Source organism: Desmodus rotundus, chromosome 11, assembly GCF_022682495.2.
Source record: "Desmodus rotundus isolate HL8 chromosome 11, HLdesRot8A.1, whole genome shotgun sequence".
In the NCBI taxonomy this organism is placed as follows: domain Eukaryota; kingdom Metazoa; phylum Chordata; class Mammalia; order Chiroptera; family Phyllostomidae; genus Desmodus; species Desmodus rotundus.
This window is the reverse complement of record NC_071397.1, coordinates 33127868-33142285: the sequence shown is the minus strand read 5'-3', so window position 1 is coordinate 33142285 and position 14418 is coordinate 33127868. Positions and strand designations below refer to the sequence as shown.

Sequence of the window (14418 nt, the reverse complement as noted above, 5' to 3'; positions counted from 1 at the left end):
ACATGGCTAAAAATTTTATATGGTTCACAAAATTCCATGAATTGAAGGTATTTGTGTTCAGACTTCTATGTGTTATTAAGATATGAAATAATGAATATTTAATCAATACAAAGTTCTGTAGTTTTCCCTCTATGTCAAAGTATTATTCCATTTGGGACATATGTATTTTAGTTTATGTATAACAAGCTTGCTTTCAACTTGCCATTGACACTTTCATCTAAACAGATACCACCTTTATTAAAGCATTTGCTATATTTCTATGTTCTATCTATACTCTTGGAACAGTGGAAGAAAAATACTCTTTGTACCAGATTTTCTAGGGCATCTTCCAAATACCCAAGAAGGGCATGAACCTTTTGAAATTTCCTAGAAATATTTTCCTAGAAAAACATAAAGAGAGAGGGTAAGAGCAAGGGAAGGTGAGCTTGTGTAAGAAATGGAGAGAAAGCTTAAAGGAGGAAGAGGTGTCAGTAACTGAGGACCTTCAATCACTAAGCTCATGGAATGAGGTCCAAGAGGGGTGTTCTTAAATCATCACCACACACTGAAAAATGTCAATTGAACACCTACTGTGTGCAAAGCACTGTGCTGGCAAAGTGAGGCTTAGGGAAGATGTCTGAGGGTCTAGAGTAGTCATTGGGTGATTCATTTATTCCTTAAAGGAACACTGACTACATACCTGTTACATCCCAGGTACAGTGCTGTGCTTTGAGAACCAGAGGGCACAGGATCCAGAGTCTGCTTCCAGTTATATTCACCATATACTATAGCATGTGCTGTAGTGAGCAAGCGCATAAGGGGTTTTAGAATTAGTGGTGTTCATACTATCATTTGAGTATAAGTGAAGGCATTTTGACTTTAAGAAAAATTTTAGACTAGTGATGACATATATCTGTGTGTTTTTGTGACTGTTGTTGAAGGTTCCAGTGAGCCCATGGAAGTCTTCGTGGGAGAGGTGACCTCATACACATTACACAACCTCAATCCCAGCACCACCTATGACGTCAATGTTTACGCTCAGTATGATTCTGGACTCAGTGTCCCCCTGACAGACCAAGGCACTACGTGTGAGTTACATGTCTTTGCATGGTTGGAAGGAAATGTGTAGTACAAATTACTAGGTCAGCCGCTTTTGATTTTGCTTCTTAACATATACATGTTTCCTCAGCATGAAGTGGGTGTGACCCTTTTGTGTCCAGCTAAACAAATCTACAAGTGATACAATTCAGTATCCAATAATGTATATGATGAAATATGTTTAGTTCACAAAAATGTTATATTTTGAATTTTGACAGATAAAAATTGTAATTTCATGTCATCATGAGTGATCTGTAAAATTAGAGTTGGGATGCTGTGTAGTTTTTTTCCTTTTTTGACATTTGATGTGAAAACATGTATTAGGTAAATGCAGGGTCCAGCAGAAGTAACGCATGCCTGAGAGTGGTTGGCAGGGTCATAATATGGGTGCAACAATTTATAGTTTTAATTTGAACATTTCACCTACAGTGTCATATGGTATGCTTCAGTGTGATATTATTATGTTACAGAATTACAATGCTCATGATTTTGTAATAAAAGACTGTAAAAAAATAGGGGTGTTATTTGTGCCAGGCCCTGGACATTGATTTAATTGAAAATTTACACAGAAATGCCATGATTATTAATTCAGCCCAGATAGATTTTGTTGTTGCGAATGCTTTACTAACAATTCAAGGACTTAAGATTGCCTTTTAGAAAAATTTCTCATTTTTTGTGAGACATCTTCGGCACTGTAGTGTTGAGAGGGCCTGTGCAGAGTGTCTTTTCCCTTGAAGATCAGTGATAGGAAGGGAGGTCTGTTTCCACCATGCCACATTTTCATGTGTAAAGAGAAACAGCAAAATTTTAGACTTTTTTTTAGCCATTGTGAAAGTTTTAAAATTTTGTTATGATTAAAAATATGCCTTTCTGCCTTTATTTACCTAGTAAATCTGTTATTTGTTTCTTTATTTTGTAGTGTATTTAAATGTGACAGATCTGAAAACTTACCAGGTTGGGTGGGATACATTCTGTGTCAGATGGTCGCCTCACCGGGCAGCCACCTCCTACAGGCTGAAGCTAAGCCCTGCAGATGGTACGTGTGCAAAACAAAACCTGGAGCACATAGTAGCAACATTTTTAAGTGCAAAATTTTAACCTTCGCGACAGCATCGATGGACCTGGAGGACATTATGCTAAGTGAAATAAACTGGTCAGAGAAAGAGAAGTACCATACAATTTCACTCATACTCATACTCATATGTGGAATCTAATGAACAAACCGAACTAACAAGCAAAATAGAGACAGACTCATAGATAGCAGGATGACAGATCTGGGGTGGGGTGGGGGTTAGGAGGGTACAGGGGTAGAGCAAAGAAGAAAAGATCTCATGGACACAGACAACAGTGTGGTGATTGCAGTGGGGAGGAGAGTGGGTAGTGGTGGGAGACAGTGTAAGGGGAATGGATGATAATGGAAAAAATATAATAAATATTTAAAAAGGTGCCATTTTGCTTACAAAATTATGTGTAAAATGTCTTTAAATGTAATTAATGATGACACTGACATTTTCATTTGTTGTCATAATCAGGAACCAGAGGACAGGAAATAACAGTGCGTGGATCGGAAACCAGTCACTGCTTCACTGGCCTTTCACCTGACACTGATTATGGCGTCACTGTTTTTGTGCAGACACCAAACCTTGAGGGTCCTGGTGTCTCTGTCAAAGAACATACCAGTAAGTTTTTGAGTAACCTGGAGTGTGTCAGTAAGGCTTCAGAATAGAATGTTCTAGCTGTGGGATGCTTATGTAACTCCCGTATAGGCACTTCTCCCTATAGGCAGAAGTAATGATGGAATGGTGGCAGGTTCTTGAAGGTGCAGTCTGTAGCTGGTTCAGGACCTTTATCTGCAGAAATCCACGTTACTCATTTACATAGTTGGTGTTATTTTAAGGAAGGGGGTAAAGGAGGGAGATAGGCTCCAGCTGACAATGAGAAGTTGACGTGCGTCTATATTAGTGACTTTTACTCATTTGACCCTTTCTAAAGGCCTTACATTAACACTTTGAATATTGGCTTTGCTTTTTGCAGCTATAGTCAATGTTGAATGACTATGAATGATACTAAATTTGGATAAAATAGAATTCCTGGTGTGTTCATGCCAATGAGACAATTTGCCATCAAGGATTTACATCATTCTTGAAATTTACCTTCTGTGATATGAAATGTGTACACTTTGTATTTTTCTAATCATTATTTTTAAATTTCTAGCCTTAAAACCAACAGAAGCCCCTACAGAACCACCCACACCTCCTCCTCCTCCCACAATTCCACCTGCTCGAGATGGTAAGTACAGCTGATTTGGCAATTTAATAAGTAAGGAGGGATTTATTTCCTTCTTCACTTATGCAACCTGTACATCATTTGCAATTGATATAGAACATTTCTGATTTATTATTCTCATTCAAGAGATTTTAGATTAAAAGAAAATATTACCAGTAATATGCTCTCCCCCTCCAGGAACATTTTGGTGTGAATTGAATCAGTCATAAGCTACTCTAGCTCTTTTTCATTAATTTTGCAGATTAATGTCTCCCGATACCGTACATAGTCCCTGGTGGGCATTTCTTTCTGTGGGCTGCTGGCATCAGTAGGAGCTGTAGATCTTTTTGGCTATATCTGCAAGCTACCCCCTGGGCCAGTGGCTTTGGGAATCCTGGTTTCTGACCTGAGAAGTGCCCTGGAGTGCACAAAGCTAAAACACTTGACTTTCTAAAGCTTGAGGCATAATTGTTACTTTCAGTGAACTGGTAGAAACACATACTGTTAAAGCTGATCTCTCAGTAATTTGGGACAGTTCTGTGCTTTATCAAATTAAGTTTAAAGTCACTAATCACTAGTTTATTTTTCCCCACACATTTTGTTTTCAGTGTTTAACTGAAAGCATTTCAGATTTTAAAAGTATTTTTTTTATCTTAGAAGGCTGCAGCCTGCCACAACTTCTTTAAGCCTATTACATAAGATAAAAATTAAAAGCACATTGTTATAGGGTAAAATGATAATGGGTTTCTTTAGATTGTTGAGATTCTGTAGATAATCTTGGCTTGTTCAGCTTATTTTTAATAGAGTTTATTTTTTAGAATAGAGCAGTTTTAAGTTGATGGCAAAATTAGACAGAAAGTGCATAACATTCCCTGAACCTGCACACACAGCCTCCCGCAGCACCAACCTCTCCACCCGCGTGGCACGTCTTCACAATCCGTGAGCCTATGCTGATGCATCATTATCACCCGAAGTGCATAGTTTATACTTGGGTCTGCTCTTCATGTTGTACATTCTACCTTTTAAGTTTTTATACACTAACAGGTTGTTAAATTTTTATTTTTAGAATTTTTTTAGCCTCCAAGTCTGAAGATTCAGTTAAAGATATTAATTTTATTCCACCCCTTGTTTACCACCCTATGATTCTAGTGGCCTAATTTAAAATTAAAAGACACCTTATTTGCACCAAATCTTTGATAAGAATATGCAAATTTTCCAAACTCTTAAGTTCTGGACATTGTCGTTTTCCATTTCATATCCTCCTCATTTATTGCTGGAAGCTACTTGAAGAGTTCCATGAGGAAAGAGCACATATTGCATAGTGGATCCAAATAGATGAAGTAATTCTGGAGCAGAAATTGAGGGCCAATTGGATTAGTGGCAAAGTGTTTGACTACATTTCTCAGTTATATAATTTCACTTGAATGAAAGAATTCATGAGATCTGGGGCTTCCTTTTTTTTCTTTTTTATTTCCCCAGTATGCAAAGGGGCCAAGGCAGATATTGTATTCTTGACTGATGCCTCTTGGAGTATCGGGGATGATAATTTTAACAAAGTTGTAAAGTTCATCTTCAATACTGTGGGAGCCTTCGATGAAGTCAATCCTGCTGGAATTCAGGTGGGTGTCACTATTCACTTGTAATGTCTTAACATATCCTTTGAACTTCTCTTTTCAAAAATTTTTTGTTGTTGTTCAATTACAGTTGTTTCCATTTTCTCCCCACTAGTCTCCCCTGCCCTACTTATCCCCCACCTCCCACATTCAGCCCCTCCCACCCATTTTCTTTGTGCATGGGACCATAATAAATGTTCCTTGACTTGACTCTTCTCCTTCTTTCCCCTGCTATCCCTCCACTTCTGGTCACTGTCACTTTGTTCTTTATTTCCATGTCTCTGGCTCTATTTTGCTTGCTTGTTTGTTTTGTTTATTAGGTTCCACTTATAGGTGAGATCATATGGTATTTGTCTTTCACTGCCTGGCTTATTTCACTTAGCATAATCCTCTCCAGTTCCATCCGTGCTGCCAGGATGGGTAGGAATTCCTTCTTTCTTTCTGCTGCATAGTAATCCTTTGTGTAAATGTACCACAGTTTTTTAATCCACTCACGTACTGTTGGGCACTTAGGCTGTTTCCAGCACTTGGCTATTGTAAATAATGCTGCTGTGAACATTTACTTCTCTTTTTAAGTAGAAAGACTTTTCAGTACAAATTATGGTTTGGCTTTTGTTATTTGACATTTTCATTACACATGTATTTTTGGGAAGGAGTTGGGTATAATGATACATAAGCATAAAAGTATTCCTTTAGGTATTTTGTGCAACTTTTTTCTATCTAACTCATTGACTCCTTAAAGCAAGAGACTGTATCGTATTATTACTCTTTTGAATTTTCTTTTTTCCTTCCCCATTCCTTTTGATGAATTTTCTTCTTTATTTTGGCAGTTTATACTTTTTCATTGAGCCATCTTAGAGGCATTTTGTAAATAAGAGATTTTGACATAAACTGCAAATAATTTCATAAACAAACTATGTCTTCTTTTATGGAAGAGTACTTTAGGGATTATACGAAATTTCAAATCCCCAAATAACCCTGTGGATATTATTCCAACCCAGGAAGAGTAAAAAGTCAGGCCATTATATTCTCAACTTAATGTGTCAAAAACTAAGCCATTTTTCCATCCTTTTAGAAATTTAAAATATCTGATAGAAAATAAAAAATAGCTATCATATTGTATTAACTCCTATGTGCCAGCTACTTTTATACATGATTACTATACACGTCTTCAAAACAATCCTCAAAAGGAAACATAATTACCTCCATTTCACTGGTGAGGAAACCAAAGCCCAGTGATGTCAGAAACTTGCCCAATGTCTTGTGGCCATTGCTTGGCAGGGCTAGGATTTCAGCCCAAGGATTCCTGACTACAGAGACTATCCTCTTTCCACTAAATCATACTGTCACTCAGTTTGCGATGAGTGCTGCTATCATCACCCATGAGATAGTGTTCTATTAGCATAACGAGTGGATGTGGTCAGTGAGAAGGGGCAATTGACTGCAGAACCAATTGCTTAGCCAACATTTGAGTTCAAGAAACTGTGTCTCATTTTTAATTTTGAAACCTTATTGGTCCCCAATTTTACTCATCCCTTCCTATGTCCTAGAGAAAAGTACCATATGAATATAGTATATTTACATTTTAATATCAATTATTGTCAATTTCATTGAAGATTAGAAATTAGTTGATTTAATGAGACAACAGTAGTCCGTGTTATAATACTAGCTATAAAGAGCTTATAATTCTCTGTCAGGTCTGAGCCACTTCTTTTTCTCATTCTGCAGCCAGAGCAATCATTGGAAAATTCAAACAAAAAAAGAGAGATGCCATTCTCACCACAAACCACATTTTCTTTCAGGTCTCATTTGTGCAGTACAGTGATGAGGTCAAGTCTGAGTTCAAGCTGAACACGTATGATGACAAGGCCCTAGCCCTCGGGGCCCTCCAGAACATTAGGTACAGAGGAGGAAACACAAGAACAGGTACAGTTGGTCAGAGTATACATAGATCTTCACTCTCCAGAGCGCTTGGAGTAGAAGAACGGAGTGTATCATCTCACTCTACTGTTCACATTCTTACCAGCTGGGCATTAAGGTGACACTAACATGCTCCATGCCACACTCTGTAGGTAAGGCTCTCACATTTATCAAGGAAAAAGTCTTGACCTGGGAGAGTGGAATGAGGAAGAATGTCCCCAAAGTGCTGGTTGTGGTCACAGACGGTCGGTCACAGGACGAGGTCAAGAAAGCAGCTTTTGTCATCCAGCAGTCCGGTAAGCCAGGCAGGCATTTGATGCCCAGTGATTGCACTTGTTATTCTAACAGTTTTAAATGTTCAGGAATGATTGCAAAAGGCTCCCTAAGATTTGCTGATTTTACTTTATTGTTTCTATTTAATCTGTATTTCATACCCTTAGTTTATATTTAATTGTGGAATAGTTTGGTAACTGCTCAAGAATAACATGGTATATATTCTTTGTATAAGATGTGACTCAGGGTCTGACAATAAGCAAGCTAAATTTTCTCATGGTGGCTGGGAGGCTACAGAATGGACTAATGGGATGATGACCTTAGAGCATTTCCTGCCATAGCAGCAGTGAGCCTTGATGCGGGTTCCTGTGCAGAGACAGACACAGGAAAGCCTTCACTGTGGCACAGCCTTGCAGATGCAGGCTCAAAGCAGCTTCCTGAGAGGTACCCTGCACAGAAAGAGCAGCCAAAGCTCAGGGACATATCGCTGGGGCACATCTTGGCAACCAAACATCCCGAGTGCCTACTGCCTTTTGGATTTGTTATTTAGGGTTATTAGAGATGGAGCAAGGTCTTTCCAGTACTTGTGTTAACACCATCTGTCCCCCCATCCCGGTAGGGTCCATGGTGGACATAGGTTATTCATTATCTATAGTGGTAATTGCATGGCTACATGGAACTGCACTGATCTTTTTATAAATTATTGCCACTATGTTATGCACTTTGAGCAGATCTCACCATATTTCATGTTCCTAGTTGACTTAAGTTTTGGGTTATTAATGCTTACTCCTCATGTTACCTTACTAATACCTAATTATGTAACCAATTCCTTATATAGTTTATTGTTTTACAGTCAAATCAGCTTTTGGAGTGAAAACTTTGTTTATTTGTGTTAATCTAAATAAATGAAAGTTATTGCCAGTGGGAATTGTAGATTCTGTTTTAAAAGTGACCAAAATGCTGCCATTGAGCCCAAGTTTATTGAGAAAATCAGTCTCAAGAATTACATTTTTAAATGAGCCCATTCTTGCTTTCTGGGTCACATAAGCTTAAAGTGTTAATAATGGTGCCTACCAGATCTGTAGAATTCATGGGTATATCAGGACTGTAGATCTGTGGAAGGAAATGTACACCATGTCAAATCTTTCTGTTAATAAAATGCTTACCTCTTGTTGGGATTTTATTGTAGGAAATCCAATTAATTGAATTTTATAAGCCAGAAAATAGGAAGACCTGGAAAAAGTACATATTCACTAAAGAGAGTTTATGTCAATTAAAAGTACTTGCTGCATTCACTGAGAAAATACAGCATCAGCCCTGATAAGATTTTATTTTGAGTTGTTTAAACAACAAAAGACAGGGAAAGGGCTATGTCGTTGACGTGTAAACACTGCTCTGCAGGGTTCAGTGTTTTCGTGGTGGGTGTGGCCGATGTTGAGTACAATGAGCTCGCCAACATTGCCAGCAAACCAAGCGAACGGCACGTGTTCATTGTGGATGACTTCGAATCGTTTGAGAAGATAGAAGACAACCTCATTACATTCGTCTGTGAAACTGCCACCTCAAGTGAGTCAAGAACCACACAGTTCATAATCTCACTTGTTTTGAAAAATAACTGCTTGGTAGGCCATTCCTATCCTATATGGGATTAAGCATGAGCATAAATAGATCCTGGGAAATCCCTTGAGAAACTGATGAATCATTGTTCCTATTGAGATCGTGCTAAAAGTGTACTTGTCAGAGGTCCATTTTAAGCCTTGAAGATGTAATATAGTCCTTGTATGGAAATAAAGTGATTTAATACATCCTTTTCCCACCATCTCAATGCCTGTGACAGTTGAGTAAATTAGTCTTTAGCTTCAGGAATGCATTTGTGGGAGCATTTCTGTGAGAGGAAGGTTTTCCCTATTAGTAGTCAGTGGGTGTTTGTTCTGTCAACATCCATGCTTCAAGGGGCCGATGAAAACACTCATTTGGACATGTGTGCTCCATAGAAATTCACTTGGCTCCCATTGGTTATTTTTTGTGTAGATTTTTCTTGTTATTCCTAGACTGTAAGTTCAACTTTTAAAATGCAGTGAAATACACAATGTTGATTATTTTTGTCAATTTATTCTCTTCCCAATCCATTAGCACTGATTCTTGGGGTATTAGATTATGGATACAGTTAAGGGGCTAGTCCAGACTCTTGATCCTAGGAAGGGCTATGCTTTGAAAATGTTATATTTTCCCCTGTTAGCCATTATATTAAAACCTCAGAACTCTGGTGAGAGGTGGCGGTAGTAAACAAATGCCAGTGCTTTAGTCTCAAAACTGTCCTTGAAGCTCAGAAAGGAGCTGTACCGGTGAAAGGTGGGTAAGGAATACAGTTGTCTCACGTCCACTCCCTGTGGCCCTGAAAGCTGCTCTCTGGTACCCCCGGCTGTGGGGGCCCCGGGGTGAAAACCACTGCACACTTGTCATTGTTCCATGGTGCTCGGTAGGCAGCATGGGGCTCTGGGGCTGGGCAGAGAAGAGGAGAGGGCTGGATGGAGACAGAGTCCTCCTGCCTTTGCATAAATCTGAAATTCCCTGGGTGAAATAAAAGTTCTTTAATCTATTGAAAAACATCTGAAATTCTCCCTCCATTTGTATTTTACTATTCTTAAGAACACTGTAAAATTCTACTTGGACTGGAATATGGTCAGAAAACATTGCTAATACTTGTCAATAGTATAATTTCTCCTACCAATGGAAAGAAACCCGTTATAAAGAATTAGATTGATGTTAGTGTTTACAAATGCATGAACGGCTTCTTTACCTGACATTTGCACATAGCTGCATTCTGTACGTATACAATGTTTGCATATCATGTTGGTGAGTCATCCTTAAAAAACACTGTACATTGCAGGTTGTCCTCTCATTTATTTGGATGGCTACACCTCACCAGGTAAGCATTTACAAACTTGGGCTAATTTATTTCAGGGTTTAAGCAATTAAATAATTTAAATGGCCTCATTTCAATATTTTCTTTTCTGATATGAAGGTTTTAAGATGCTTGAAGCCTACAATCTGACAGAAAAGAATTTTGCTTCCGTACAAGGAGTTTCTCTGGAGTCAGGGTCTTTCCCCAGCTACTCCTCTTACAGGCTGCAGAAGAATGCTTTTGTAAATCAGCCCACAGTGTAAGTGTGACAACAGGGGTTCTTTTTCTTTTAATGGATGAGAGGGTGTTTTTGAGGTTCTTGGAATCTTTGCCGACCTTTTGGAAACCTGGCACTTTAGATTTGTCGGAAGACTCCTTATGAACGACCTAGATTAGTTTTTAAAAATACAGTTGGGTTAATTGTCTTTCACAGGGTCACCCAGGAGAAGGACTCAAGCCTTGCTCTTCTTAGAGCAAAGAATCTCATTCTGGTTCTGCAGTATTATGGATTGCCGACCCTTTTGAATTTAAGGCTGGGATTGTAGCTATGCTTTTTCTAAAGGAGTTTGTTTAAACAGTAAGGCGACTTATTATTTGGAATACTTCTCCCTGAGGTGCAGAGGGACTGATGGAATGAGTGCAGACAGAGAGCGGCAATCTTTTCCGTGTTTCAGGCCTCTGGAAGATGAAAGACTGCAGCAGCTCTGCCTGTCCGTGTTCAGGCAGGCGGTGGTTAGTTTTTATTGGCCGATGCTCTGGCGATCTGTTGGGTAGCTCTAGATGTTGTTACCACATTTTACTCCATGAAAACTTGCACCTGGGAACGATAAGCAAAATATGTATTTCTTATTCGTTAAAATGAAAACATTTTAATCTTGAAAAATATGTGTTTGGCAACTTATAGAGAGAAAAGAACATGGAGAAATAAAGCTTTCAGTAACTTAGGACAGGGTCAGAAAATGCTGTCTGAAATTTGAAATGTTCTGGGAAAGCTGACGGAAAATTCAGACTAAAACCAAAATTAATTTCTTTTAAGGAAGCAGAGATGGCATCTGTAGTTTGACCAGGCAGTTCCTCACTTTTGGATGTTCAACCACGCAGGCTCATAGTTTCAGGTTTTTCAATGAACCATAATACCTACGTTTAACTCTTAGTCACCTCCGGAGGTGATACCTGCATTTTAACTAAGGACAGCCGGCTGTCCTCTCAATAGTCAGCACTTGTGGCAGAAAGAAGCGTAAGTGCAATTCAAGTCTTTTTTTTTCATAAGGACTCGTTAACTGAGAAAGAAGAAGAAAAATGGGCAAGGTTAGACATGAATTAATATGGAGGAGATATTATTTTTAAAGAGATATTATGAAGACAGTAGGCTTTGGAACACACAAAGCTATTGTGTCCGCTTGCCCAGAACATATGTTTGAAGAAGTAAGGCAGGATTATGTTCCAGAAGTGCCAGTGGTGTGGTACAAGGACTTGAAACCTCAAGAGACATGCTGTGTTCTCTGTCAAAATTCGTAGCAGTTTCTCTTCTAAGAGTTGATGATTAAGGCCTTTTTTCTACGTTCAGAAATAAAGTGTTATTAAATGGTCTCAGACAGAACACCATTAATCTTGCTTCAATGATTCCTCCTGCATAACGGTTAACTCAGCTCTGGAAGGACACACGGAACTACATTTTTTTCTTTTTTGGTCTAACAGCCTTAGAGCAAAGAAATATTTCCTTTTAACTGAATTACATCCCTTTATCACCACTAAACGTTTGCACATGCACATGACCTTAACATTTAGTACTGGTTTTGTATTTGTGAACATATGAGCTTCTGGAGATTATTTGATTTAACTTATTTCAAGGGAAAAATTTGGAAGTGTAAAACCTATTAGAAAAAGTGAGGAAGAAATTAAAACATTACCTTATGATCTTATGCCCTTGACAGAAATGAAGTATATCTAGTGAGACTCATTCTCTTAAAATTACATTCATAGGTGTAATGTTTATCACTCTAAAATTATTGCATAATTTTATAATAATTTAAATGTCTAGAAAAAATTTGTTATTAGGATAAAAGACTATTTGGTAATTACCCAGAGTTTTGCGACCTTATCAGATTATAAATGATCCATTACTGCTTACATAATGGACCCTTGGTGCTTGCTCTTTTGGTGTCCTTCCTAAATTTTTCTTCTTCTAATATGTAGCCAGATTATATTAAATGACTGTTAAGACTACTGATAATGAGATTCTGGTCTAAAGATTTAAAATATTCTCTTTTTCTGATGAGAAATCCTTATTAATTAATTCATTTATTTGTTCTATACAACAGAGAACTACACCCAAATGGACTCCCTCCTTCATACACGATTATATTATTGTTCAGACTTCTCCCAGAAACTCCCAGTGACCCTTTTGCAATTTGGCAAATCACAGACAGAGACTACAAACCACAAGTTGGGGTGATTGCAGATCGTAAGGATTTTTATCTTATTTGGAGACACACACAGACATATTGTTGATTATGTTTTCTCTGTGCTCTTTAAGAACCTTCTGATTAAACAGGATGGGTCAAAAGTAGGTTTACAGTTGAAAGTACGCAGAACAGGTTATTCTTGTATTATTGTTTGTTAATTATTGTATTATTTTCCATATGAACAACTGTAAACTTACTTTTTACCCACTCTTTATACTCATATATTACTTGATACACGCTTTTCTGTTTAAAGTTTTAAAACTATAACATATTAGTAAATATTCTAATTTTGTTTTATCTCAACTAAAATTATTGAGTTTTTTAGACACCTTACCAGAAAGTATCATCTGTTAATACTTTTAATATAAAGTATACCATACATGTGACTTAGTAACAGTTATGTGTTGATTACAGCTTCTAGCAAGACGTTGTCATTCTTTAACAAGGATACAAGAGGCGAGGTGCAGACTGTTACATTTGACACAGAAGAAGTGAAGACATTATTTTATGGAAGTTTTCATAAGGTAAAAAGGTCATTTAGTTACAGAAAAAAGAATATGACTTAAAATTTTAAATTACTTTATTATTTATTAAAATGTCATGTTAAATTGATAGGATTATAGCCATATCTTTTAAAAATAAAATCTTATGCTACTATCTTTTCAAATACAAGAAGAATGCCTATTTTTTCCTATCTATCATTTTATTGTGAACCATTACATCATTTCATTTCTGAAGCTTTTTTATTATATTTTAATTAATAGAATTATTATTTCATGGAGCTGCTTCTGCTTGCTTTTGTTTACTGTGAAGTGGCAGACATGCCAGTCTAAGTTATTATTATCTACCGAAATAATGAAGATAAATGTTTGTGTGATTCATTTTTATATGAAAACACTTATGAATTCTCTAAAATATCTTATTAAAAGTTCTAAGATGCATTCTTAGGTGATTGTCTACTTTCGTTGATCTTAGTTTTTTGTATGTTAACATCCAAGGATAATACTTTCTAAAATGTTTTTAAAGGTTAATTGACAAATAAGGGTACTGAAGTTTGAAATAGTAGAAAGGAAAAGAACAATCTAGGTTAGGAATGGACTTTTTAATAGTATTTCTTTATCCATTGAGTTAGCAGGCAGAATACCTCTGGATCCACTAGTGGTCTAAAAGTCCTCTGGTATGGCACTCAGAAAATTAGTCCCATACATAGAGTACAAATATTTCCAGTTCAATCTGATGCTCAAGTGAAAATTGAAGAACTTTTCTATATTTGAGTAGATTTAGCTGTATTTTTTGCTGATTCTATTCCTGAGAATTTGGTTTCTTTTCAGAATGTTGTCCTTATTCATGAATTAGATTCTTAGTAAAGATGGCAAATGACTCCTCATAGAACTCAAAGAAGCTTCATGGTGTGAACATTAGTGAAAAGCAAAATACAATAAAGGAAAAACAAAGATCTTTGAGTATAATGGCATATCCCCTTAACAGTTATTGACTTTTATGGTGAAATGCAGTAAAATAAATGTCTCATTAGGAAAGCAAATCCTAGTTTGACAAATATTAGCTTCAACTGCTCCTTATCTGATAATTCATGTTGAATCTGGCAAAGTTATTATGAAGCTTTTTGGCTCATTGATAAACCTATTAAACTTACATTTGAGTAATTTGCTAAAAAGAACTATTTTGTTTTTCCTTCCATACCTACTACAGATTTAGAAATTTAATTTTCTGTTAGTCAACTGATAACTATTTATGTATTTATTTATTTTAAATAATACATTTATTTATTTATTTATTTATTTATTTATTTATTTATTTATAGATGGAGGGAGGGAGAAAGAGTGGGAGAGAAACATTAATGTGTGGTTGCCTCTTGTGCACCCCCTACTGGGGACCTGGC

At 37.0% G+C, this 14418-nt stretch overlaps 1 protein-coding gene across 3 annotated transcripts in view; it reads left to right on the top strand.

Moving 5' to 3' along the window:
- COL12A1 (collagen type XII alpha 1 chain) overlaps positions 1–14418 on the top strand; it is a 110450-nt gene that overhangs the window by 69077 nt on the left and 26955 nt on the right. For all 3 annotated transcript variants that reach the window (XM_053913968.2, XM_053913969.2, XM_071219713.1), the window contains 12 exons: positions 921–1067; positions 1997–2113; positions 2610–2756; positions 3292–3366; positions 4822–4961; positions 6758–6881; positions 7028–7171; positions 8550–8714; positions 10039–10077; positions 10174–10312; positions 12375–12517; positions 12933–13042. In XM_053913968.2, the coding sequence (XP_053769943.1) occupies positions 921–1067; positions 1997–2113; positions 2610–2756; positions 3292–3366; positions 4822–4961; positions 6758–6881; positions 7028–7171; positions 8550–8714; positions 10039–10077; positions 10174–10312; positions 12375–12517; positions 12933–13042 (1490 nt within the window). The remainder of the gene's footprint in view (positions 1–920; positions 1068–1996; positions 2114–2609; positions 2757–3291; positions 3367–4821; positions 4962–6757; positions 6882–7027; positions 7172–8549; positions 8715–10038; positions 10078–10173; positions 10313–12374; positions 12518–12932; positions 13043–14418) is intronic.